The sequence below is a fragment of the Babylonia areolata genome, chromosome 27 (genome assembly GCF_041734735.1).
Source record: "Babylonia areolata isolate BAREFJ2019XMU chromosome 27, ASM4173473v1, whole genome shotgun sequence".
NCBI classification, from domain to species: domain Eukaryota; kingdom Metazoa; phylum Mollusca; class Gastropoda; order Neogastropoda; family Buccinidae; genus Babylonia; species Babylonia areolata.
Window position 1 is genome coordinate 8,040,044 of NC_134902.1, and position 23,816 is coordinate 8,063,859.

General features: G+C 44.9%; 2 protein-coding genes across 6 annotated transcripts in view; one reads left to right on the plus strand and one right to left on the minus strand.

Moving 5' to 3' along the window:
- The first annotated feature begins 372 nt into the window (after positions 1–372).
- Positions 373–17,121, plus strand: LOC143301619 (uncharacterized). 5 transcript variants are annotated; one of them, XM_076616023.1, is made up of 7 exons: positions 373–458; positions 2,282–2,581; positions 4,134–4,334; positions 4,823–4,910; positions 14,121–14,217; positions 15,798–15,965; positions 16,048–17,121. In XM_076616023.1, exons 2-6 carry the CDS (start codon positions 2,307–2,309, stop codon positions 15,929–15,931), a joined length of 795 nt encoding a protein of 264 aa, XP_076472138.1. In that variant the 5' UTR covers positions 373–458; positions 2,282–2,306; the 3' UTR covers positions 15,932–15,965; positions 16,048–17,121. The 5 variants fall into 5 exon arrangements, with proteins under 5 accessions (XP_076472138.1, XP_076472139.1, XP_076472136.1 ...); XM_076616024.1 differs by having other exon boundaries at positions 16,339–17,121; XM_076616022.1 differs by adding an exon at positions 740–906 and having other exon boundaries at positions 414–458; positions 15,798–17,121.
- A 3,152-nt stretch (positions 17,122–20,273) lies between these two features.
- LOC143301618 (lysoplasmalogenase TMEM86A-like) overlaps positions 20,274–23,816 on the minus strand; it is a 25,843-nt gene continuing 22,300 nt past the window's right edge. Inside the window, exon 3 of the mRNA XM_076616020.1 lies at positions 20,274–23,816. This exon is cut by the window's right edge and continues 161 nt beyond it. Coding sequence (XP_076472135.1) covers positions 23,265–23,816 — 552 coding nt within the window. The 3' untranslated portion in view covers positions 20,274–23,264.

Sequence of the window (23,816 nt, forward strand, 5' to 3'; positions counted from 1 at the left end):
ATACATTTATTATAACATATAGGGTTCTGGTCTTGTATTTTGTATACGCTGAAAGGAGTAAATGGATAAAACAAGCAAACCATATCAGTTACATACCCGGGTACTGACGGTCACTGAGCAAGTAAAAATACTTGGTGTCGAGGATACGTAAGTGTTTTATTAAACACTTAGAAGTTTAATTTTTCTAGTTCAACCCCAAACCGAAATAAGGACTGGAATGTCTATAAAATACTACCACGAAAAGTTGTATGCTGCATTGCTTCTGTTGATGCTGTCGTTTCTGCTACGATAACAACCGTTGCATGCATCCAAGTGGAGATTTTTGTGTGTGTGTGTTTTGGGAAGATCGGTCCGAACTGCGGAGTTTGGCCACAACTTTTAAATGTTTTTCTTCCGTTCTGTATGATGTCCGTGGTCCATGCCGCTCCTGATACGGAAGGACAACGCGTAAGCCACTGGTTCGTGATGATTTACACTCATGCACGAATTAAACTATTTCAAAGCCTCCATTCATGAAATTGACAGTGTTTCACAATATGATTGATGATTGTGACCCGTAACAGTACCGACAAAATTCAGAAGCAACATTAGAAAATATGTTTTTAGTTACCGTGTAACTGACAATTGGAATAGACACTAACTTCACAAATCAAACGTGCACCTAACATGAATGCCTTTAAAAAGCTTATTGAAGCCACAATATCATAAAGAAAACAATGTTTGACTTTGATGGGCAAAGGTGAGCCTGGGCGTGGGAGTACCTGACCAAAAAAACCCCAAAAAAACAACAAAAGAACCCGAAAACCGACGTGGCGTATAAGGCCACAGGACAACGATGCTTGGCATCACCCCAAACCTGAACCTGAACCTGAACCTGAATGCTCGTTGGTCACTGATCACATGCAGGTCAGCTGATGGGTAGTGGAGGTTGCATTATTGATTGAATTATGTATTATATAGAGACAGTACTTGAACTTACACTACTTGTTAAAATACTTGAATATAAAGTTTTTTTGCATTTTGTATCACATAGAGGCCTATCTTTTATCATTCTCTTGGCTGTTTGGCAAGTTTTGAAAACATGTAAATTATGACTGAAAGGAGTGAAAGGATATCTTGAGTTTGGTTTCTTCTCTCTCTCTCTCTCTCTCTCTCTCTCTCTCTCTTTATTTTGCTAACTTAAAGTTTACAAAAACAGCTTACAAAGTTTTTCAAATGTCGCACCTTTTGCTTACATGTATTTTATAAGTATAAATACAACAGCACTTTCATAATCATACTACAGTACAGATGGCTGACCCTTTGAGTTTGACTGAAGTCAAGTGTGTCATGTGCTCCACCATAAACATAAATCAGTTTACATGATGTTTTAATAGCCTCTCACATTTTCCAGTCTTCCTCAGTTTCTGCATCTTGTGGATAAGACAGAGGAAACATTTCACAACAAACTACACAGGCTGGTTGGTATACTGCATGGATATTGTTGAGTGATACTATAATTCGAATGAAACCTGTCATCAGTCTGTCAGTCTAATAGAATATATTATTTATAAACAGCAGGTTCATTACTGCGATTGAGAAGAACCAGTGTTGGGGGTCAGGATTTGTTGTTTAGAGATTATTCCCTTTACACTTCAAATAAATGTTGGTGGGGGTTCTATGACATTTACAACAATATGGCTGACCCTGTCTTTAACTAGTTTAAAACTGGCACCACGATAACAAGACGATTAATGGCTTTGTCCACACCCAAAGCCTTACCACTGGGTGGAAGATGCAGCACCTGACATGATTGTGGAAAAGATGATCACCAGAACAGTCGCCTGCCCCACCATCAGGGACTGGAATTAATCGTTTCTCAACACTGCGGTCAGGACTTTTTGTTCCTGTCCCCTTTTTGTCTTGACCCATCTGCTGCCCCCTCCCCCCTGTCCTCTTCTGCTGCAGGTGGAAGAGGAGGTGGCAACATGTAGCATCATTCATTTTCTGTTGTATCTTTAACCCCTTCACTGCTGAATCATTGTGAAATGAGATCAATGTGGCTTGAGTTTAAAGTGCACATTACTTTTTATGAATTTATCAATGGTGTTGTTTATTTTGCTAAACAAAAGCAAAGCAATCCCAAGAGGATGGAATCCAAATAAAGAAAGGTGTCTGACATCTTGACCTGTCAGCGCTGTCTTATCTCTGGAGGTGACAGTCCTTTACTAATGAGCATATGCATCAGTAGCAGTCAAGACTTTAAACAAAGCCCACCAACCAAGAACATGTGTGTGTTCAGCATTCTGTGACCTGACCAGCCACTGATGGAGAACACAGCCATGGAATCGGAGTCCCCAAGCAAGGCTGTGGAGAGACCACCCAGTCCCAGCACCACCACCACACCCACCCCCACCCCAGCCCCCACCGTCACCCCCAGCACCCCTCCTGTTTCTGCCACCCCCACCACCCCCACCCCTGGGTCCTCCAGTGCTGCAGAACCCGGCAGTGACAAGGGGGCAGAGGACGGCGCAGTGCCAGGTGACAGTGACAGCCAGGACCCCACGTCACAGGAGGACCAGACAGACAAGAATCACACCAGGTAAATATTGTGGTCAGGTATCCCCTCCACTGCTGAATCTTGGTGCAGTGAGAGTAGTGTGGCATATGAGTTTCGAAGTGAAAATTTTACTTCTTTTTCTGAAGTTATTGATGGGGTTGAATTTGCTGTGAAAAAAAAAGAAAAAAGAATGTTCCAAGAAGTCAAGATATATAGAGCACAACTGTCACTCTGAAGCCCACAGTAAATGACAGACAGTCAGACCTGTGGTCCTATGTCTGGTGATAAGTGAACAGTAATAGACACCCTGACCTAAAAGCTCTGTCGTATTTCAGTGAGATGACAGTCCTTCACTGACAAGCATGTTCGTCAGCAGCACTTAAGGGGTTAATACTAATCAAGATATTTATATCATACAGGTAATGACTTGTGCAGGATTTTAGATATGTTGACAAATGTTCCATCATGTCTTGTCTCTGTGACAGTGTGAAACAAGGTTTTCTAGGTTTTTTTGTTTTTGGATTGTGCATGCAAAACGATCATGCCAAACTGTTAGTGTGACTGTGTGGTTGTCTGTTGTAATTCTTCTGCAAAAAACAGGTAGATAGATGCTGATAAGTCAACCTCCTCCTTAGTTTTTTTGTTTCATAATTATGCTACTAATTATTAGATACTGAGCATCTCGCATTCAGTAAGTGAGATGGATTGACATGCATAAAGATACAGTGTCGTACATCTGATACTTGGATAACAAACATAACAGGACATTTTTACCTTTCATGCGAAGACAAATGGAACACTGTGACCAACCATTTTTTTTCCAGTTCAAGTCCAAAATTTATAATCTGCTATGATAAAAAAGAACCAGCTCTTAACATCAGTGTGCTACGATTAAAAATACTGCTTTACTTTGAAGACATTTTAGTGGATGTAAATGAAAGTGATGTCTTGAAAATGAAGAATATGAAGATGCATGCATGATGATGCTGGTCTTATACCAACCAAACTGGTATTTTGGGAAGGATGGACTTATCACCGAAGTTTGTTACGGACAATGTCCAAGCCTACAAAGAAAGTGTCAGACAGTGACCTTGCCAGTGATAAAGTAATGGTTCATTTGTCCTCATAAGCGATAAAAGCATAGGACATTTTCAAATCTTTATTGGCATGTTTTTTGTTGTTTTTTTTCTATTTTTATTCATTTAAAAAAAAAAGAAGAAGAAATTATTTATTTATTTATTTATTTATCTGTTTATTTTTTCCCTCAAGGCTTGACTAAGCACTTTGGGTTACACTGTTGGTCAGGCATCTGCTTAGCAGATATGGTATAGTGTATATGGATTTGTCCGAACGCAGTGACGTCTTCTTGAGCAACTGAACTGAACTGAACTATTCTATGTCAGATGTTCATGCCTGCAGATGAAGGAAGAGGATAGGAAGGAGAGATACTTTGAGGAGGGGGCAGAGGTGTGGAAATTCAAGCATGCCAGATGTACGTGAGCATGCAGACATAGTGTTAAGAACCACATCATTCCAGCAATGGATGTACAATAACAGGATGCATCAGCATCATGGATTTCTTTGTCCTACCCAGCAAACCGGTGACAGAAGACAAACAGGGAGGAGAGGAAGTGCCAGAAGCCTCCAGCAGCAGCAGCCCTGCCAAGGCGCCCAGCAAACCGCCGCCAGACACGGGGGACAAGAAACGCAGACACGAGCCATCAGTTGAGGATGAGATCAGGGAGGAGATTCTCAAAAAACGTGAACGCCAGGAAGAAGAACGACTCAAGATGCAGTTAGTCTTCATGTGATCTCTCTCTTTGTTCTATCTTTCTTTCTTTTTTTTTTCTTGTCTTCTTCAGTCATTTGATCAGTGGTTATTTTCTGTTGTGATGAACATTTTACATACTCATGACATCAATAAGTATTTGTACCATCTGTGCAGTTATTCAGTAAATCATTATGATAGTGAATAGATAATAAACAATGTGTTTGCTTTAGCATGCAAATTCAGTTGGTGGCACTTAACTTTACCCCACTCAAAAAGTCAGGTGGGTTCAGGAGAAACCTGAAATCTAAAACTATGTGAATGAAGTTTGAATAAAATCAGAAGTGGTAAAGATAGAGATTGCATGTGAATTAAAACCACACTTGGTATTTATTAATTTTTGTATGTAATTTAAGTAATCTCAAATGATAATTGGCATGGATTAAGTTTGTACTTGGACTGATCACCAAGTGTATTGATAAGTGGTGTCTTGCCTTGGTTCTTTCTATTTCCAGAATACTGGTGTCCAACTTGTCAGAGGAACAACTGAACAGATATGAGATGTACAGACGGGCTGCGTTTCCTAAAGCTGCTGTTAGACGTGTAAGTTGGTTCATATTGGGAGGTTTTCATAGGCTTAAAGATCACTATATATTATGAAAAAAAAAAAAAGAAAAAAGAAAAAAAGAAAAAAAAAATATATATATATATAGAGAGAGAGAAAGATATGTATATAGAGAGATGTAGATAGATACATAGAATGATACATATATAAGCCTGTTTAACTTGCAGGTTGGGAGAAATTTAAACAGAAAAATAAATCTATTTGATTTTCATGTAGAAAGAAGTGAAATATATATCAAAAATGTATTTGATTTGAAGGTGGGAAGAAAGTAAAATAGATACCTATAAACCTATTTGACTTGCAGACTGTGGAAAGAAAGTGAAACAAGTAATTTTTGTAAATGATCTGTTGAATCAGTGTTAGTAAATGATAATGTTCTAGTGTGTGTGTGTGTGTGTGTGTGTGTGTGTGATTATATTTTGAATATTGTCAAAACAATACTGGCCACATTTCACTCAAGTTATTGTCAGTGGACAGCTTGTTTTCTCATAAGATACTACTTTTTCTGCTGTTATAATAAGATATAACTATGCTAAATGTTTTGTTTTTTTAACAATAAAAAAGAGAAAGAAAACACATAAAACAATACAAGCCATATGTTTCCACAAGAATAAAGGGAAGTAATTAACACTGCAGTTGATGTTGTTAGACATGACTTGTTCATGACTTAAAGCAGGGCCCAGGACCTTCCACCAAGTTGTTCTGGTAAAGCCCAGGGCCTTTCTTTACCTGCTTTGCACAGCATGGCTGGCTGTAGGGGGGATACAAAGGGTTGTGTGTGTACGAACCCACATGTAGACTGCTCTAGTGAATGTCAGAGTTGCTGCCCATGAATGCAGCAAAAAGCAAAGGCAGTCATGTCGTCCATGTAAACTAAAGTCCAACTGCTTTAGGTTTTTCACAAAACAAATGAAAAGTGTTTGGTGTCATATACTGTACCATGTCAAACTGATGCAAATTAGGCCTATCGGTTTGCTCTGCTTGGCCAAATTTCGCGCGGCTAACAGTGAAAAGTCTTGCCCGGTCCGCTCTTAGCCAATCAAACGCCTCTAAAAGCTATAAGCGCTGAATCATTCCATTGGCCAAGGCTCTCCACGCCATCTTGTCAGGTTTTTGCTTTGTCTCGTCTTACGCTTTTTTTGGCTATTAAGCGTATTCATTTGGCCTTATTTTGCTGCATGCGGCTTGTCTGTATATTATTCTTACATTCTGTGTACTCGTTTTGACTTGGCCCCCTCGATTTGTTCGTTTTTCTCTATCTCTAAGTCGATCCTGTCTTTCCTTTCTCTGTTGGGGATTGGATTTTCGCTGGGTGCCTACGCGCGGGTACCATGCCTCGTATGCCATCCTACAAAGGCAGGGATCATGGGGCTGGGATTAAGACTCAGCAAGAGACTCTCCCAGGCCCGGAGCTCATGATTCCTCCCGATAGGGACCGCGGCAATGCGTCTTTTGATGCTGATCGCGGAGGTGACGCTCATACCAGTAAAACGGTCATGAAGGAGACCGGGGGGAAAGGGATACGAGTGTCACCTCCCAAGGTGTCCCAGCGCGAGGCAGGCAGAGGGGGGAGTTGCAAGTCCTCTATTGGTGGTGGGGACCCGGAGCTGGGTGCGAACTCCCAAGGGGAGGCCGCCCCCTGCCGTTACCCGGGTCCCCACACGGAGACGGCCCTCAGGGGCCCCAGTGCTGTTCCCCCTCCTCCCTTCTCTGTCGACCCCCCTCCCCCACCTCCTCCTGGGGGGGAGAAAAATTTGGTTCCGAGAGGGGGACCTCTACATTGCCTACCCCGGGCCAAGCCACCCCAGTCTCCCCACGGGAGGGGATTCGGGGCGCGTTGCAACCTGCTGTGCAGGTCTTCCCGCTATCTGGCCGGTCTCCCCTGCTGGGGGAGGCCCGTGCGTGTCAGGTGGTTCCGGGCAGTCAGACCGCTCGTCTTTGGGCGGGTCTGACACCCAAGTCGGACCTGACCTCCCTCCGACTTGGCCAGGTTTTTCCCTTCATCGAGGTCAAGGCGCCAGTGACCCAAGGGGTTGGGGTCACAGGATGGCTGGTGCCCACGGGTGGTTACCCCCATTCTACCCGTACTGGGGCGCACCTATGGTGCATGCTGGGTTGCCGGGAGGACCAGGGACCAACCCCTTGTCCGCTCCCCACCGGACCCAACCCAGCACAGCTCACAGGGTGACACACACAGCCCCGACAAGTAGGATTGACTTCTTGTCGGGCAGGTCGAGCTCCTAGACCAATATTGCCACTCCATCCTCAAATCGGTCCTCTGTCAACCCACAGGTGACCTCCACAGTCACAACGGCTTCCTTGTCAGGACCGAAGGCTGCCGAGGGGCCCCGCTCGGCCTGTGGGAGCCTGCAGTTCCCACCTACCCAGCCCTCGGTCCTACAGGGAGATGAGTGGGTGTTTGTCCCCTCACAGCACTCGTGGGTCCCTCTGGCGTCCAGGGACGCCCTCTCTGAGAAGGTGTGGCACCCACCATCCCAAGCATGGTTGGACCTACGGTCCACACACTCCCCACCCACTTCAGGTGTCAAGGACATAACGGCTGCGGCCATGGTCCCTGTTTGGGATCGTCCCAGCTCATCCCGCTGGGCTGACCACAGCTCACAGGACGCCCCAGTGGGTACATCCACTTAGGATGGCACCCAGCAGGGGATGGACTGTGAACATGAGTGGGAGCCCCTGTCTTCGGATGAGGACGAACAAGCGGATGAGCACCCTTCACCCCCATCCCAGGGGGACAGATTGAGCCCACGCCTCCTTAGGGACCAGCCTGAACCAAACTTGGACTTTGCCGAGCTCGAACTGACCTCCCCAATAGGGTCACGCATGCCGAATCAGTCCCTCAGGCAACTTTGTCACCCTTAACCCTCCTTCGGCCATGTGACTCTAACTCCAGAACCAGAAGGCGACTCAGAGTGCCAGAAATGGCTCAGGAATGGCTTAATAAGCCAGCCCGCACTGTCAGGGGTGCTGCTTCCATCCCTCCTCCAGGCAGGGAGTCCCTCTCTGCCCCGGGCGCTTTTTCCCCGGGAAAGTTCCTTAAAGATTCCTCCAAGGGAGGGATGTGGTCCTGGTGCACTCAGGACCACCCTGCCTACAGGGAAGCAGAGCCCTCTGCGCAGGACAGGATGTTGGTCTCACAGCACACCACCTTAGCTACTCTTTCCTTTAAAACGTTAGCAGAGTGGGACAAATTGGCTCGCCGCTGCCTCCTCGAGGTTTCCACGGCTTATACCTTCTTTGACGCATTCCTCCACAGGGCCAATGAGCTGTGGGAACAACGTCTGGTTAATCAGGACACGGGGTCTCCTTCCTCTGTCCCGCCTGGCCTCTTCACCGACTCGAGGTTAAACACCTTTGGCGATAGGGTAGCTTCTGGTCTCACGGCAGCTGCAGACACAGCTACCAGCCTTCACTTCAATACTGTGCTAGCGCAGTGTGATGCCATTCTCCACCTCTCTAACATTCCAGTAGAGGAGAGGGTTGCCCTGCGGTCCATCCCAGCACAGCAGCACTCCCTCTTCGGCCAGTATGCGCCGCATTTTGTCAGCCACAGGGCAGAGACAAACAGGGAGGTGGCCTCATATTTAGCCCACACCTCCCAGGGGCGCCAGGGTTCTATGCCATTGAAGAGACCCGCCACCAGGGCCCCTCCATATACCACGCCACCTAAGTCAAAGCGGCGTGCGCAGAATCAGCGGCAGAGGAATAAACCACCTCATGTCCGTCCAAGCCGACCGGCCATGCCCAAGGCCAGAAGGCAGCACCCCCAATGACTGGGCCCCGATTCAGCACCGCCAGTCGTTCAGCCCCTCCAAGTAGGAAACTTGTCCCGACATGCACATCAGTGGTGTGCTCTGGGACTCATCGATTGGATTGTATCGGTGCTAGAGTCGGGGGACATGCTGCCTTGGGCGGAGGACCGCCCCCCTCTAAGATCCACTCCTCCTCATTATGTGCCCAGCTCAACGGAGCAGGAGAGCGTCTTAGAGAAAGAGATATCGCACCTACTCCTCATAGGGGCGATATCTCAACTCTCGGACCCGGGCCCCGGTTTTTACGGCCGGTTGTTGGTGATTCCAAAGGTCTCAGGAGCATGGAGACCAGTCTTGGACTTGTCCCCCCTCAACAAATTCCTCCCCAAAATCAAATTCAAGATGGACACACAGGCACAGATTCGGGAGACCATTCAACGGGGTGATTGGGCTACCTCCATTGATCTGAAAGATGCTTATTTTCAAATCCACATCCATCTGGCATCCTGTTGGTACCTGAGGTTCGTGTGGAGGGACAAGGTGTTCCAGTTCTCGGCCCTCCCATTTGGTCTGTCCCTTGCCCCTTTCCTGTTTACCAAGGTGGTGCGGGATTGATGTCCATCGTCCGGTCGGAATCCATTCGTCTCTGTGTGTACCTGGACGACTGGCTTATTCTGGCCCAGTCGCAGGCCCTGTGCTAGAGTCATACAGCCATACTTCTAGACCTTTGCTCCCAACTGGGCTTCATCATGAACCAGGAGAAATGCGATCTGTCCCCAAGTCAGTCCTTTGACTTCTTAGGGATGAGATTCGACACGCGGTCTATGATAGTCTCTCTGACGCCAGTTCGATGGGACCGTCTGGCAGACCTCCTCAGCCACTTGCGCCATTCCTCCCAAGCAACAGCGCGGACACTGTCTTCCCTTCTGGGCATGATGGAGTCCATGGCACCTCTCATTCCCCTGGGCAGGGTTCTCAAGCGCCCTCTTCAGAGGGCACTCAGGTTACGGTGGTCCCAGAGCACTCAGCCATGGGATACCCAGATATGTCTGGGCGAGTGGTTCCTCGAGGTGACATCAGAGTGGTTAACCACCCCTCTTCGGACACAGGGAGTGCCCATAGCCCCACCTACTCTTCAGGTGGCACTCTTCACAGACGCCTCCTCCCTGGGCTGGGGAGCCCACATGGACTCACTCCGTGCAGCAGGGACTTGGTCCCCGGAGGAGCGCCTATGCCACATCAATGTTCTGGAACTGGAGGCAGTTCACAGGGCTCTCCTGCACTTCATGGGGGAGGCCACTGGCAAGACCATCCGCTTGTTCACGGACAATACGATGGTCGCATGTTACGTGAACAAAGGGGGGGGAGCGCACTCGGCAGACCTCTCCCTGCGGACCGAGGCTCTCCTCCGTTGGTGCCACAGCAAGGGCATTGCACTTTCAGTGAGACACATAGAAGGAAAAGCCAACATCTTGGCAGATGCTCTCAGCAGGTCCAAGAGTGTCATCCACACAGAGTGGACCCTGGACAAGGACACCCTTCAGGGGGTGTGGGAACGGTGGTTTCAGCCGATGGTGGACCTGTTTGCCACAAAGTTCAACAAGAGACTTCCCACTTATGTCTCTCCGGTCGCCGACCTGAAAGCGTGGGCAGTGGATGCTCTCTCTCTAGACTGGAGCAGTCTGATTGCCTACGCATTTCCTCCCTTTCCAATCCTGTCCAAGGTGATACGGATAGCCAGGTTGGAACGCCCGCAGCTGATCCTCATTGCGCCGAAATGGCCAGCCCAGCCCTGGTTTCCGGTCCTTCAGTCGCTGACACATGTTCCACCCCTGGAACTCGAAACCAAACCTCATCTGCTGAGGCAGCCTCGTTTGGGCATTCCTCATTCCAATCCTCAACTGCTCCACCTGCACGCGTGGCTGCTGTGCGGTCGGAACTGTCAGCATCACCATTGAAGTCTTCCACCCCTCGGTCGGCCTCTGTGTCGGCTGCGCTGACCCAGGGGGGTGCCTCCTCTGACCTCCTCTCCATAGTCACCAAAGCAAGGAGGGAGGGAACGGAGACTTTGTATGACTTTCGCTGGAAGAAATGGTTGCGGTGGTGTACAGCTCAGGACATTCCCCCTACTAACCCTACGAGCATGCAGCTGGCCAACTTTCTGGCTCACTGCTCCTCGGTTCTCAACCTGTCTGCTAGTTCTGTGCAAGGGTACAGGTCTGCTATCTGTACCACAATCAAACAGCTAGGTGGTCCCGCCTTTGAAGCGGATTTCCTGCTCAGAGAGGTGGCTAGGGGCGCCTCTCTGAAGGAAGCTAGAAACCCCAGAAGAGTGCCCCTCTGGGACTTGTTCCTGGTGCTGGATTTCATTCGAAAACAGCCCTTCGAGCCATTGGGGACTATTCCTTTTGACATCCTCACCCTCAAGACCACTTTCCTTCTGTTGCTGGCCACAGGCTGTCGTAGAAGCAAGATTCATGGTCTTAGTGGAATGCCACAAGATCTGGCTCTGGCCTTCCACAGAGATGGTTCCATCACTCTTCGTTTCCTTCCAGAGTTTCTGGCTAAGAACCAAGACCCCGAGGTCCCTTCCCCCTCTTTGAGGGTCAGACCTTTGTCTGATATTCTTGCCCGAGATGATGAGGACAGGCATCTCTGCTCTGTTTGGTGCCTCAAATACTATTGGGATAGGTCTCGCCAAAGATGTTCTTCTCAGAGGCGTCTTCTCATCTCCCTCAGTGAGAATTACAAGAAAGACATCGCTGCAGGCACCATTTCCCGCTGGGTTTCCCAAGTCATTCATACAGCCTGCTCTCATGCACACAGGGATATCAGTTGTCTTAATCCCAGAGCACACGAAGTGCAGGCCATAGCTACTTCGGCTGCTTTCCAGCACTCAGTGCCACTGCAGCATGTCTTGGAGGCAGCTTTCTGGTGGTCTGAGAATCCCTTCATGAACTTCTACCTCTTGGATTTCCGTATGACCAGGGCTGACGGTTCCAAGGGGATTTCCTTTGTCGCGGCTAACACTGCCGTCTCTGTTACAAGGGCTCCCCATACGAACCAGTAGGCGTTGCCCTCCTCCATTTGCTTTAAATTCTGCATCAGTTTGACATGGTACAGTATATGACACCAAAAGGAGGAGTTTGTATTATACTCCATGTTTGGTGTTACATATACTTACCATGTCAAACTCGAATGCCCGCCCATCCGTCCCCGCATCTCCGCCGTGGTTCTCATGGGGCATTTTCTTCAGTGGCCACGGAATGATTCAGCGCTTATAGCTTTTAGAGGCGTTTGATTGGCTAAGAGCCGCGCGAAATTTGGCCAAGCAGAGCAAACTGATAGGCCTAGTTTGCATCAGTTTAACATGGTAAGTATATGTATCACCAAACATGGAGTATAATACAAACTCCTCCTTTTGTTGTTGAAGATGTGTGTGTAGCTGTTTGCGTGTTTTTGAAAAGAAAAGGAAAGAGAATGAATATTGTACACTTTGAATGATATATTTTTCAGTGTTTTTATTGATGATACTTTCTTGTTAATTTTTCCATTGCACTGTTTCTGTCAGTGTAGTCAGTCTTTGATGTCTATTTACTTTCTTCCTTGTTTTATTCCTTTAATTAAAATAAAAGAAGTCTGTACACAAAAGTTTGTGAGTCTTGCTCAAAAGAACATAGGGAAGTCAGGGATGTTGCCAGCTGTAAATTGTCCTGTTCATGATTTGATGAGAGTTGTTTGGATTTGCACTTTCTGTGCCACTATTAACATGAGATGGAGAGAGAGATGAGCTGGTGTCACTTGGTTTCATAAAAGGTTAAGCACTGTGTTACACATATCATTTTTGGTGTTGTTATTATTTGCAGTCAATGGTAATCAGTGCTGTGGCAGAAGTGGTTAGGAGGAGGAGGAATTTTGTTTCATGTCCCGTCAGACATATCGGTGATTGAAGACATTTTGTTAAAGTATTTATCAATACATTTGAGTATTATTGGTTAGAAGAGGTGGGAGATGTGAATGAATGGAGGGTTGGGGGAAACTGGGCAAATGAGGGTGAAATGAGGGTGAAATTTGAAAAAAAAAATCTAAATACAATTACAGGGAATTACTTAAAGGACTTTGTAACAGAGAAGTTGTTAAACTGACAAGCAAAACACTGTTAATGAATGCAAAAAGTCAAAAACATCAACGTTCTCAGTCACTTGTGAAGACACACTTTCGTGTACATAAGGCTTCATCAAGCTACAGTAAAAAATTATATGCTTAATTGTCAGGTTACTAAAGCATATGCACTTGACATAGGAACAATACTTGGTCCGTTATGAATTTGTTAATAGTCTGAGAGCTAAACTCAGAATTGGTCTGTGAATCGGACCAAAGTCTGAGAGAGTCAACTGACGAGGTTTTAGACTTGAATTCAAGCACCTATAAAAAAAAAGTCTCTTTCTGGTATATTGCTTATTTCCTTGTATGACAATGGGCAATATACTTTTATACTATCTGTATGATTCTTTGCTCCCCTTTTTGCTGCCCTGTCTGTTTGGTCGTTATAAAGGAATCCAGTATGGGATGGTATCCAACAAAAATTAACATCTGTACCCTTCACAAATAGGGAGTGCAATAAATACCTAATTTCAAACAATTGGTTAGGTGCTGACTTCTGATTCAGTGTTCACTGGTGATTAGGGTTCGAAGCCCCAATTCAGTATGGCACTGTGTCCTTGGGAAATGCACTATACTCCAGTTTTCCTCACTCCACCCAGTTATTGAGTGCCTGACTTTGGTCAAAGAGGCAGAGAGGATTGGGCACCGCCTTCCAGCGCCAGGCCCCAGACACAGTGGATAGGAATTCACTGTCCTGAAGGCCACAGAAGGCTGTGCACGTGGAACCTTTAACCAATGCGATGAATGGAGTGGTTGCCTAGTGGTGACACACCTGACTTTGAAGCCAGAGAATCTGAAGGTGCGGGATCAAGCCCCACAGTTGCCTGAATTTACTCCCCTTCAGCTAGATCTTGAGTGGTAGTCTGAATGCTAGTCATTTAGATGAGACAATGATTGAATAAACGAGGTCCTGTGTGCAGCATGTACTTAGCAATGTTAATAGAAAAGCCACACCAATAAAACGGTTGATCCTTGCAAAATTTTGAAGAGAAATCCACTGTAAAATGTGTGTGTGTGTGCATATGACTGAAGCTTGACTGAATAACACAGGCAATGAATGATGAGTACCAAAGGCAGCTGTCAGTCGGCTCTAACCAGGAAGGCAGCGTGTTGTGCAAATGACTCCTTGTTTGTGAAGCAGTTAGTTTGGTCCCTGACCGAAGATAGGTACTGTTTGATTATCAATGAGGAAATAATAATGAACGACAATGGGATACCTGTGTGATGGCAGTGATGACGTTGGTGTTTCAGTTGATGCAGTCCATCACTGGAAGCAGCGTCTCGCAGAACGTTGTCATCGCCATGTCTGGCATCGCCAAGGTCTTTGTTGGGGAAATCGTTGAAGAAGGTAACACTGATGATGTGGGTGTGGTTGTGTGTGTGTGTGTGTGTGTGTGTGTGTGTGTGTGTGTGTGTGTGTTGATACAGGGTTTGCACAGTCTTGGAAGTGAGGACAAATCTTGGAAAAGGGACAGAACCATTCCAGAGCTGGAAAAGTCTTTGGAATCTTGATGAAATCCTTGACCAGTACCATTCAACACAGAGCTTAATGCATGAAAAACAAACAAAAACAAACCAAACAGTGACAAAAACTGAAGATTGAAACCTGCCGTACTCTCTTGTTAGCGATGTAGCAGATGAATTTTTCATTCATTTTGGCTGTGTGTTTGGTATGGACATTTTTCAGCGTGGTCTGGAAAATGTCTGGAAATAGTATAGAATTTTGTGAAAAGCTCTAAGTATAATCCTGAGTGTAGGAAAAGGGTCAAAACTTTATTATGACACCCTTACTGCAGACACCAAACAGCCAAATTGCTGTGAGAAATGGTTAAATGATTAATCTTATGCAGAAGAACATATTTGAGACGATACAGATTATAAAAGAAACTAAACTGAAACAGTTTCAAATAAGAACAGTTCATAGAAAACTAGAAACAAATATGATTCAAGAAAAAATGAGTATCGTTGAAGACAATGAATATACATTGTGTAAAACCGAAAAGGAAGCAATAAGCCACATGTTCATCACATGCAGTATAACATCTGCTTTCTGGAAAGATGAAGAATAATTCTGAAATGACATACACATAACCTGGTATTGTTAAAAGAATTTTATATTATTTTGCACAGACTTTAATTTAAGCACAGACTTTAATTTTAAAAAAGAGATGAAGTTTTCATCTACAAAATAATCTCTGCAAAGGTATTCTTGTTCAAATCCAAATTTGAAAAACTTATCCCATGTTTTTTGTTTTTAGAAAATATTCAAAAATGATATATCAAACCAAAGAATACAATGCAAAAACAGGCATGCTCTACAGTGATTTTACCTCGGAATGGCATCATTACAAAACATTTATTGAATCAATTTATAAAACGACTGTGAAGAATACATGCACATTTCTGTAACTACCTTTTTCTTACATATCTGAGATTCCACCAAATATATCAGATTGCTTGGCTTAGATCAGAAACATGTTCAGTTAGGTATTGATTTCTTCTTGTATGTATACGTATGTGTACCTTTAGTTAAGATGTTGGTGTTGTTTTTCATTGTTGTTTTCCATTTTTCTGTGTTTCTTTTTTTTATTAAAAAAAAAGAAATTTGTAGAAGCACTAGAAAATGACAGATTGACATGTCTTCATGTTTGTGTGTGTGTGTGGTGTGTATGTGTGCATGCATGTGTGTGTGTGTGTGTGCATGTGTGTGCGTGCATTTTCGTGCATGCATACACATGTGTGTGTGTGCGTGTGTGCATGTGTGTGTGTGTGTGCATGTGTGTGTGTGTGCGTATGTATGTGTGCACATGCATGTGTGTGTGTGCGCGCTTGCATGTGTGTGTGTGTGTGTGTGTGCGTGTGTGTATGTGTGTGCGCATGCATGCATGTGTGTGTGTGTGCGTATATGTTTGTGTGTGTGTGTACCAGCCCTGGACGTGATGGAGGAACTGGGGGAGAGTGGCCCCCTGCAGCCCAAACACCTGCGGGAGTCCTTCCGGCGCCAGAGGCAGAAGGCTATCGTGCCCAGCACCAAGTTCAAGAAGACTCTCTTCACAGAATGAGGGGGCTAGGGTGACACCGCTACACACTGTCTAGGTAGTGAGGGGGCTAGGGTGACACCGCTACACACTGTCTAGGTAGTGAGGGGGCTAGGGTGACACCGCTACACACTGTCTAGGTAGTGAGGGTGGTGAGGGGGCTAGGGTGACACCGCTACACACTGTCTAGGTAGTGAGGGGGCTAGGGTGACACCGCTACACACTGTCTAGGTAGTGAGGGTGGTGAGGGGGCTAGGGTGACACCGCTACACACTGTCTAGGTAGTGAGGGTGGTGAGGGGGCTAGGGTGACACCGCTACACACTGTCTAGGTAGTGAGGGTGGTGAGGGGGCTAGGGGGACACCGCAACACACTGTCTAGGTAGTGAGGGTGGTGAGGGGGCTAGGGTGACACCGCTACACACTGTCTAGGTAGTGAGGGTGGTGAGGGGGCTAGGGGGACACCGCTACACACTGTCTAGGTAGTGAGGGTGGTGAGGGGGCTAGGGGGACACCGCTACACACTGTCTAGTTAGTGAGGGTGGTGAGGAGCATGAGGTACTGACCGGGATGAGGCAGTGATGGGAATGAGGTGATGATGAGGCAGTTGGGGTGTTGAGGCAGTGAGGGTGGTGGGGTAATGTGTGTAATGAGGTAGTGGTGAGGCAGTGAGTGTGATGAGGCAGTGTGTTGAGGTAGTGAGTGAGATGAGGCAGTGAGTGTGATGAGGTAGTGAGTGAGATGAGGCAGTGAGTGTGATGAGGTAGTGAGTGAGATGAGGCAGTGAGTGTGTTGAGGTAGTGAGTGAGATGAGGCAGTGAGGGTGGTGAGATTGTGATGGTGGTGGGGTAGTGAGTGTGATGAGGTAGTGAAGGTGGTGAAACTGAGATGAGGCAGTGAGTGAAATGAGCAGTTAGGGTCATGAGGTGGTGAGGCAGTTGTAATGAGGCTGAAAGAGTGATGAGGCAGTGAGGGGTATGAGGCAGTGGTGTGGCATGCTGTCAGACATACCCTGTTCATGGGCTTTTACAATGGTGCTGCTGTGGAGTAGAGCTACACTGTGCGCCCCTCATGTGTGTGATGACGAAAACTCTTTGACACATTGTGTGAACATGTTGAGCTGTGAATGCTCTGTGAATGAGTTTGTGTGTCAGACGCCATCATCTTCAGACATTCTTGACAAAGATTAAAATTTGGACAAGATCCACAATCACAGTGAAGTGTGTGTGTGTGTGTGTGTGCATGCGTTTGAGTATGCAGGCGTGCATGTGTGTGCATGCGTGTGAGTGTGTGCTGAACAGTGGAAGGGGTCAAACAATGCAGGTTGCAGTGCCGTCACCTGCAGAACCCAGCTGTGTCAGGTTGACAGGTAGTGGACAGTGAGTGGGAAAGGGGGGAGAAGTGTGCTGTGCTTGCTGCTGGCCTTCACCTCAAAATGCTGACAGTCGCTCTCCACCAGCAGCATTTGGTTTTTTCCTGCCTGGCTTCCTTTCAGCACTTTGTAAGAAATCCATGTTTTATTTTGATTCCCAAACGCTGCCCCAAAATGGTCGCTTTGTGGTCCGCTGGGCTACAGGTTTGATTCATCCACAAATTTTTATTTGTATTTCTTTTTATCACAACAGATTTCTCTGTGTGAAATTCGGGCTGTTCTCCCCAGGGAGAGCGCGTCACTACACTACAGCACCACCCATTTTTTTGTGTTTTTTCTTGCGTGCAGTTATATTTGTTTTTCCTATTGAAGTGGATTTTTCAACAGAATTTTGCCAGGAACAACCCTTTTGTTGCTATGGGTTCTTTTACATGCGCTAAGTGCATGCTGCGCACGGGACCTTGGTTTATTATCTCATCCGAATGAATAGTGTCCAGACCACCACTGAAGGTCTAGTGGAGGGGGAGAAAATATTGGCTGCTGAGCCGTGATTCGAACCATTGTGCTTAGATTCTCTCGCTTCCTAGAGCGTTACCTCTAGGCCAACACTCCACATGACTGTAATTCTGCAGGTACATGTAATCTGTCCATGTATACCGTAACTCTGCAGGTACATGTAATCTGTCCATGTATACTGTAACTCTGCAGGTACATGTAATCTGTCCATGTATACTGTAACTCTGCAGGTACATGTAATCTGTCCATGTATACTGTAACTCTGCAGGTACATGTAATCTGTCCATGTATACCTAACTCTGCAGGTACATGTAATCTGTCCATGTATACCGTAACTCTGCAGGTACATGTAATCTGTCCATGTATACCTAACTCTGCAGGTACATGTAATCTGTCCATGTATACCGTAACTCTGCAGGTACATGTAATCTGTCCATGTATACCTAACTCTGCAGGTACATGTAATCTGTCCATGTATACCTAACTCTGCAGGTACATGTAATATGTCCATGTATACCGTAACTCTGCAGGTACATGTAATCTGTCCATGTATACCTAACTCTGCAGGTACATGTAATCTGTCCATGTATACCTAACTCTGCAGGTACATGTAATCTGTCCATGTATACCTAACTCTGCAGGTACATGTAATCTGTCCATGTATACCGTAACTGCCAAGGGGACTTCACACAAGCTTTCATTTTAACGTCCATTTTGAGATTTTGAAATGCTAGAACCCTTTTAGTTCCATGGTGCCTCAATTAAGATTGCAAACATTTCAATGTCCATTTGAATGTTCTGAAGTGCTGCATCTTCTTCAGCTTCTGACCTCCAGATCCACACCATTTATTTATTTATGTCTTCAGCTGTGTTCGTAGTTGCATAATGATATTGGTATAAGCCGTCAACATGTTATAAGCTGACTTGAGGAATTTGGTGTTTTGGAAGTATTCAGTAACTTCTGCCGTGTAACATCTTGCTGACAGCACACTGTGGAACATGCTGGTGGCATAATGATACAGCATGGGAAAGTGTGCACGCTGTTCAGAACTGTCTGTGTTCCCAGATTCTTTTTTTTTTTTTTTCGTTCGTGAGCTGCAACTCCCACGTTCACTCGTATGTACACAAGCGGGCTTTTATGTGTATGACTGTTTTTGCCATGTAGGTAACCTTACTCCGTTTTCAGGGGTGTGCATGATGGTATGTTCTTGTTTCCATAACCCACCAAACGCTGGCATGGATTAGAGGATCTTTAACGTGCGTATTTGATCTTCTACTTGCGTATACAGGTGAAGGGGGTTCAGGCACTAGTAGGTCTGCATATGTTGACCTGGGAGATCGGGAAAATCTCCACCCTTTACCCACCAGGTGCCATTACCGAGATTCGAACCCGGGACCCTCAGATTGAAAGTCCAACACTTTAACCACTTGGCTATTGTGCTCGTCATTCCCAGATTCAAACATCTCACAGTCAGCCACTGCTCTTTCTTTGTCTCTGGACTTTATTGGAATGAACTCCCTCTTTCGCTTCATCATGCTGCTTCTTCGTGTCTGGCCTGAAAACCTGCCTCTTTCCAATATAGCTCTCCCTCCTCCCTGTGAACTGTGTACTGTAGCTTTCTATTGACATTCATATATAACTTTTGTCTTTCAGCTATGCATGCAGTGAATGACTGGTGTAAAAGTGATTTGACTTGTCTCTGCACAAGATTTATCACTATATAAGAAACCGTTATTGTTGTTTATTGCCTTTCACAACACCTCCAAACTGTATTTCATGCCTCCATTTAAACTGGCTGAGGAGATGATGAAATGGAGCTGACAGTAGGTGAGTGTCTGGAACAGACTACAAAACTGTTTCCTTTCAAACAACTATTCCTCTTTAACTGTAATGGAATCTTTTTGCCTTTATAATTGAAATGTTCAGCAAAAGGATTTTCTAGTATCATATTTTCAGGGTTTTTTTGTGTTTTTTTGTGTGTGACTGTCATAAATGTTAAGTGACCAGCCTCCTGTTACCTGAACAATTCAGATACTGTGTCTGCATCAGCTGGCTGTTCCACAGCACACACACATCAAAGTATACAGAGAGAGATTTACACAAGAAATAACAACAAAGACACAGGAATGTTAATAGTCTATGTGTGTGCATGTCCATGTGAGTGGAAGCAGCTGGAGTATATGCTGCAAGCACTCCGCAGTGAAGGCGGAAAATCAGTGTCTGATATTGGTGTTTACCTACCCCCACCCCCCTCACCCCCCAAGGTTTCACAGATGGAGGTGAACGTGAGGAAACTGTTGGCAGGTTTGTTGAAGAGCAGACTGACAACTTACTGTGGCTCAAATTGTCTAACACTCTGCAGACTTAATAAGGATTGTTAAATATGTGAAAGACAGAATCAGGAAATAATGTTGGCCTTTTATACACCAAGACACACAAACACGTCACCTCTGTCACATATTTGAACATGAGAGCCAGGAAGGAACCAAACTTTTATTTGCCATTAATATCACCAGTAACTGTACATGTGCATTGTAGTTTTCATTCATGGCAAGAAAAGTAAAAATGGAAACACATTTTCCACCACACATGAAGGTTTACTCCATTTAACCTGATTCAGATTGATCTAATCACAATGGAGACTTGGAGACAGAGACAATGGTTGAAAACATGCAGCTCTGAATACTTGAGGTTTGGTGTGGAGTCAGCCCCACAACCAGTCTGGAATACATGAATATTTATTTGACAAATATCTCCATGAAACATACTGTCCCTCCACCAAACTTGAAATGTACAACACTTAATACTGCTTTTGTGCTGATAACAAAAATAAATTCCTGTGTATCAGGTGATCAGTGTTCCTATCATTTACAAAAGAAAAAAGGTTTTGATCATAATATTCATTTCTGAGATAATTATTCCAGTTACAAAGCTCATCCTTTCATTTTGAAGGAAAAAATGTTTTTGATCATCATATTGATGTCTGTGTTAATTATTTCAGTTACACAACTCATGAATGTTTCTAAAACTTTTGTGTGTGACTACAAGTGATAGAGATACCCTCTCCTATCACTGACTTCTTACTTTTCTCCTCTAACGTCTAACAAAATATTTATAGATTGTAAGACAAAGTTCCCACTGCACATTTCTTCTATAACAAGCTACTTCTTTGTTCTTTTGAAAAAGAAAATGCAGGTCAACAATTCATATAAACTGTACAAAAGTAAAGAACTTGTTTCACTACACATACTTCACTGTGACCCACTAGTGCAGACACTGGCAGGGAGTCCGATTCTTTTGTTATTTATGTTCAGTGTTGCACAACAATATGAAATCACAACAATACAAAAAAAAAGAAGTGCTTTGAAAAATATATACATCAGTACGACCAGTTGCATTGATAGTGCATAAGATTGAATGGTGTGTGAGAGCCCGAGAGAGGGTGAACTACCCTTCCCTTCAGTCACTCTCTGCCCACGATTCTCACATTGTCATGACAGCAGCAATATGCCATCTGAAATGAAAAATAAATGCTCACGTTCATGTACAAAGAAACGCACACACACACACACATCATGACCACACACACTTTGACTTCAACAAGGTCAGTCATTCTGACAGAGGACAGAAATGTCTATACAAAGATGGCTGAAACTGAAGCCCTTTACATCACCATACTTTTTTTTATACACCACTGGTGAAAATGTAACTGGAATGCCGCTCTGTTCACCAGATACGGTTGTAAACTTTACAAAAGTCATCATGGAACTGAAACCTGACATGGTTTGCACAGACACCCTGCCCGCCTCTTGCTTTCCACTTAAAAGATGCTGTAGACATCATGTCTGTATACACACACACAGATTAAAGAGCATATGCATTTCAATAAACACCTTATAAGTTATATATATGTGTGTGTGTGTGTGTGTGTGTGTCAGTAATTTATATTGATTCAAATCTTTCTTGAAATGAAATAAAATCACACAAGTTCAAAAATATTATTTCTGTCAAAACACTACTTTTCCTTCAATCTATTCAACAACCCTTTTGTGTAAAGTACTCACATCCTTGTACACACACATACACACGCATGATTACTTTTAAAATCAAAGCTCAGCTGTCCTGAGATTAATAAGTCAAGTAAACTAAAAACAACAGTGTAACCAATAGTTCAGGTATATGCACACAACAATTATTCCATAACAACTCCGTTGGCAAAAAATATGTGAGAAAAACTTCAGAAGTGCTGTCAGCTCTGTCTTATTTTATATAAAAAGAGAACCGTTCACATATGAGGAAGAATCAAAATGCCACTGGATTCTATCTCACAGACTGCTATGACAAGTAGCCCGACATTCACAAATTCCTGTGCATCTGTATGTATTTTCAACAAACATGTATGCAATTATTTCAACACAACATTACTGTACATTGCTGGAGTGTGTCATTTTCAACTAAACCTCTGCACCATTTTTGTTTCGTTTTTCATCAGCATAACACCAGTTTCAATGCTTTGATTTTTTATATGCAGAGTGGAGTGATGGCTTAGAGGTAACGCGTCCGAATCTGAGCGCACTGGTTCGAATCACGGCTCAGCCGCCAATATTTTCTCCCCCAACACCAGACCTTGAGTGCTGGTCTGGACACTATTCATTCGGATGAGACAATAAACTGTGGTCCTGCGTGCAGCATGCACTTAGCACACGTAAATGAACCCATGGCAACAAAAAGGTTTTCCCTGTCAAAATTCTGGAGAAAAATCCACTTTAGGAAAAACAAAACAAAAAAGACCAAACTGCATGCAGGAAAAAGTATAAAAAACAAAACAAAACAGGTGGTGCTCTCAGTGTAGTGATGCGCTCTCCCTTGGGAGAGCAGCCCAAATTTCACACAGAAAAATCTGTTGTGACCAAAAAATAATACAATACAATATGACAGGCCTGAATGTTACAGATATGTGTTTGTGTGTGTTTGTGTAAGCGTGTGTGTGTGTGCACATGTTTATTGTTTGTTTTGGGCCTTAGTTCTGTGCGGTCAGTGGAGCACCTGTGTATGTCTTTCTGTGTTCATGTTACTCACATTTATGTCAACTCAGAGTTTGGAAAATCAATGATGGGTGATCCACATTAAAAAAAAAAAAAAGAAAAAAAAAAAGGTTTTGTTTCTGATATATGCTTTCTTCAAAAATGAAAATTTGCTGTATCCTGTCTGAAGAGACAAGAAAGAGAAAAAAAACATTAGAGATATTGCTAATTAGTGAGGTCATCCTGAGGTCCTTGTTGCTCCATCTCTGTTCCATGTGTTGTCAGTGTGCATGCAGTCAGTCCTGCAGAAGTATTGCTGATCAGTGAAGTCATCTTCAGGTCCTTATTGGTCAACAGTGAAGTCATCTTCAGGTCCTTATTGGTCAACAGTGAAGTCATCTTCAGGTCCTTATTGGTCAACCTCCATTCCTTGTGCTGAGCGCAGTCAGTCTGACTCTTGCCTGTGAGCCGTGAAGCGGTGGGTGAGTTGTTCAGAAAAGGCCTCCAGGTGATCCTTGACCACGTCGATCTGATCCTTCACCACGTCCACCTTGCTTGATAGGTTCTCCTTCACCTCATCCACCTTGGTTGACAGATTCTCCTTGACTGAATCTACTTTGCTGGACAGGTTCTCCTTGACGCAGTCGACCTTGTTGGACAGGTTCTCCTTGACGCAGTCGACCTTGTTGGACAGGTTCTCCTTGACGCAGTCGACCTTGTTGGACAGGTTCTCCTTGACAGAGTCCATGTGGTGTGACAAGTTCTCCAGCTTGTTCTTGACGTTCTCCTTGTTGAGGTGTTGAGAGAGGTTCTCCAGCTGGCCCTTGACATTGTCGATGACATCAGGGTTGTCCCCCTGGGTCTGGATGCGGATGACCTCGTCCACCTGGCTGTCCACCACGGACAGGGAGATCCCCAGCTGGGCAGCGTAGTAGGTGGTCATCACCAGGGGGTGGGAGTAGGGCACCTCCATCACAAACTTGTCCAGCGCGATCAG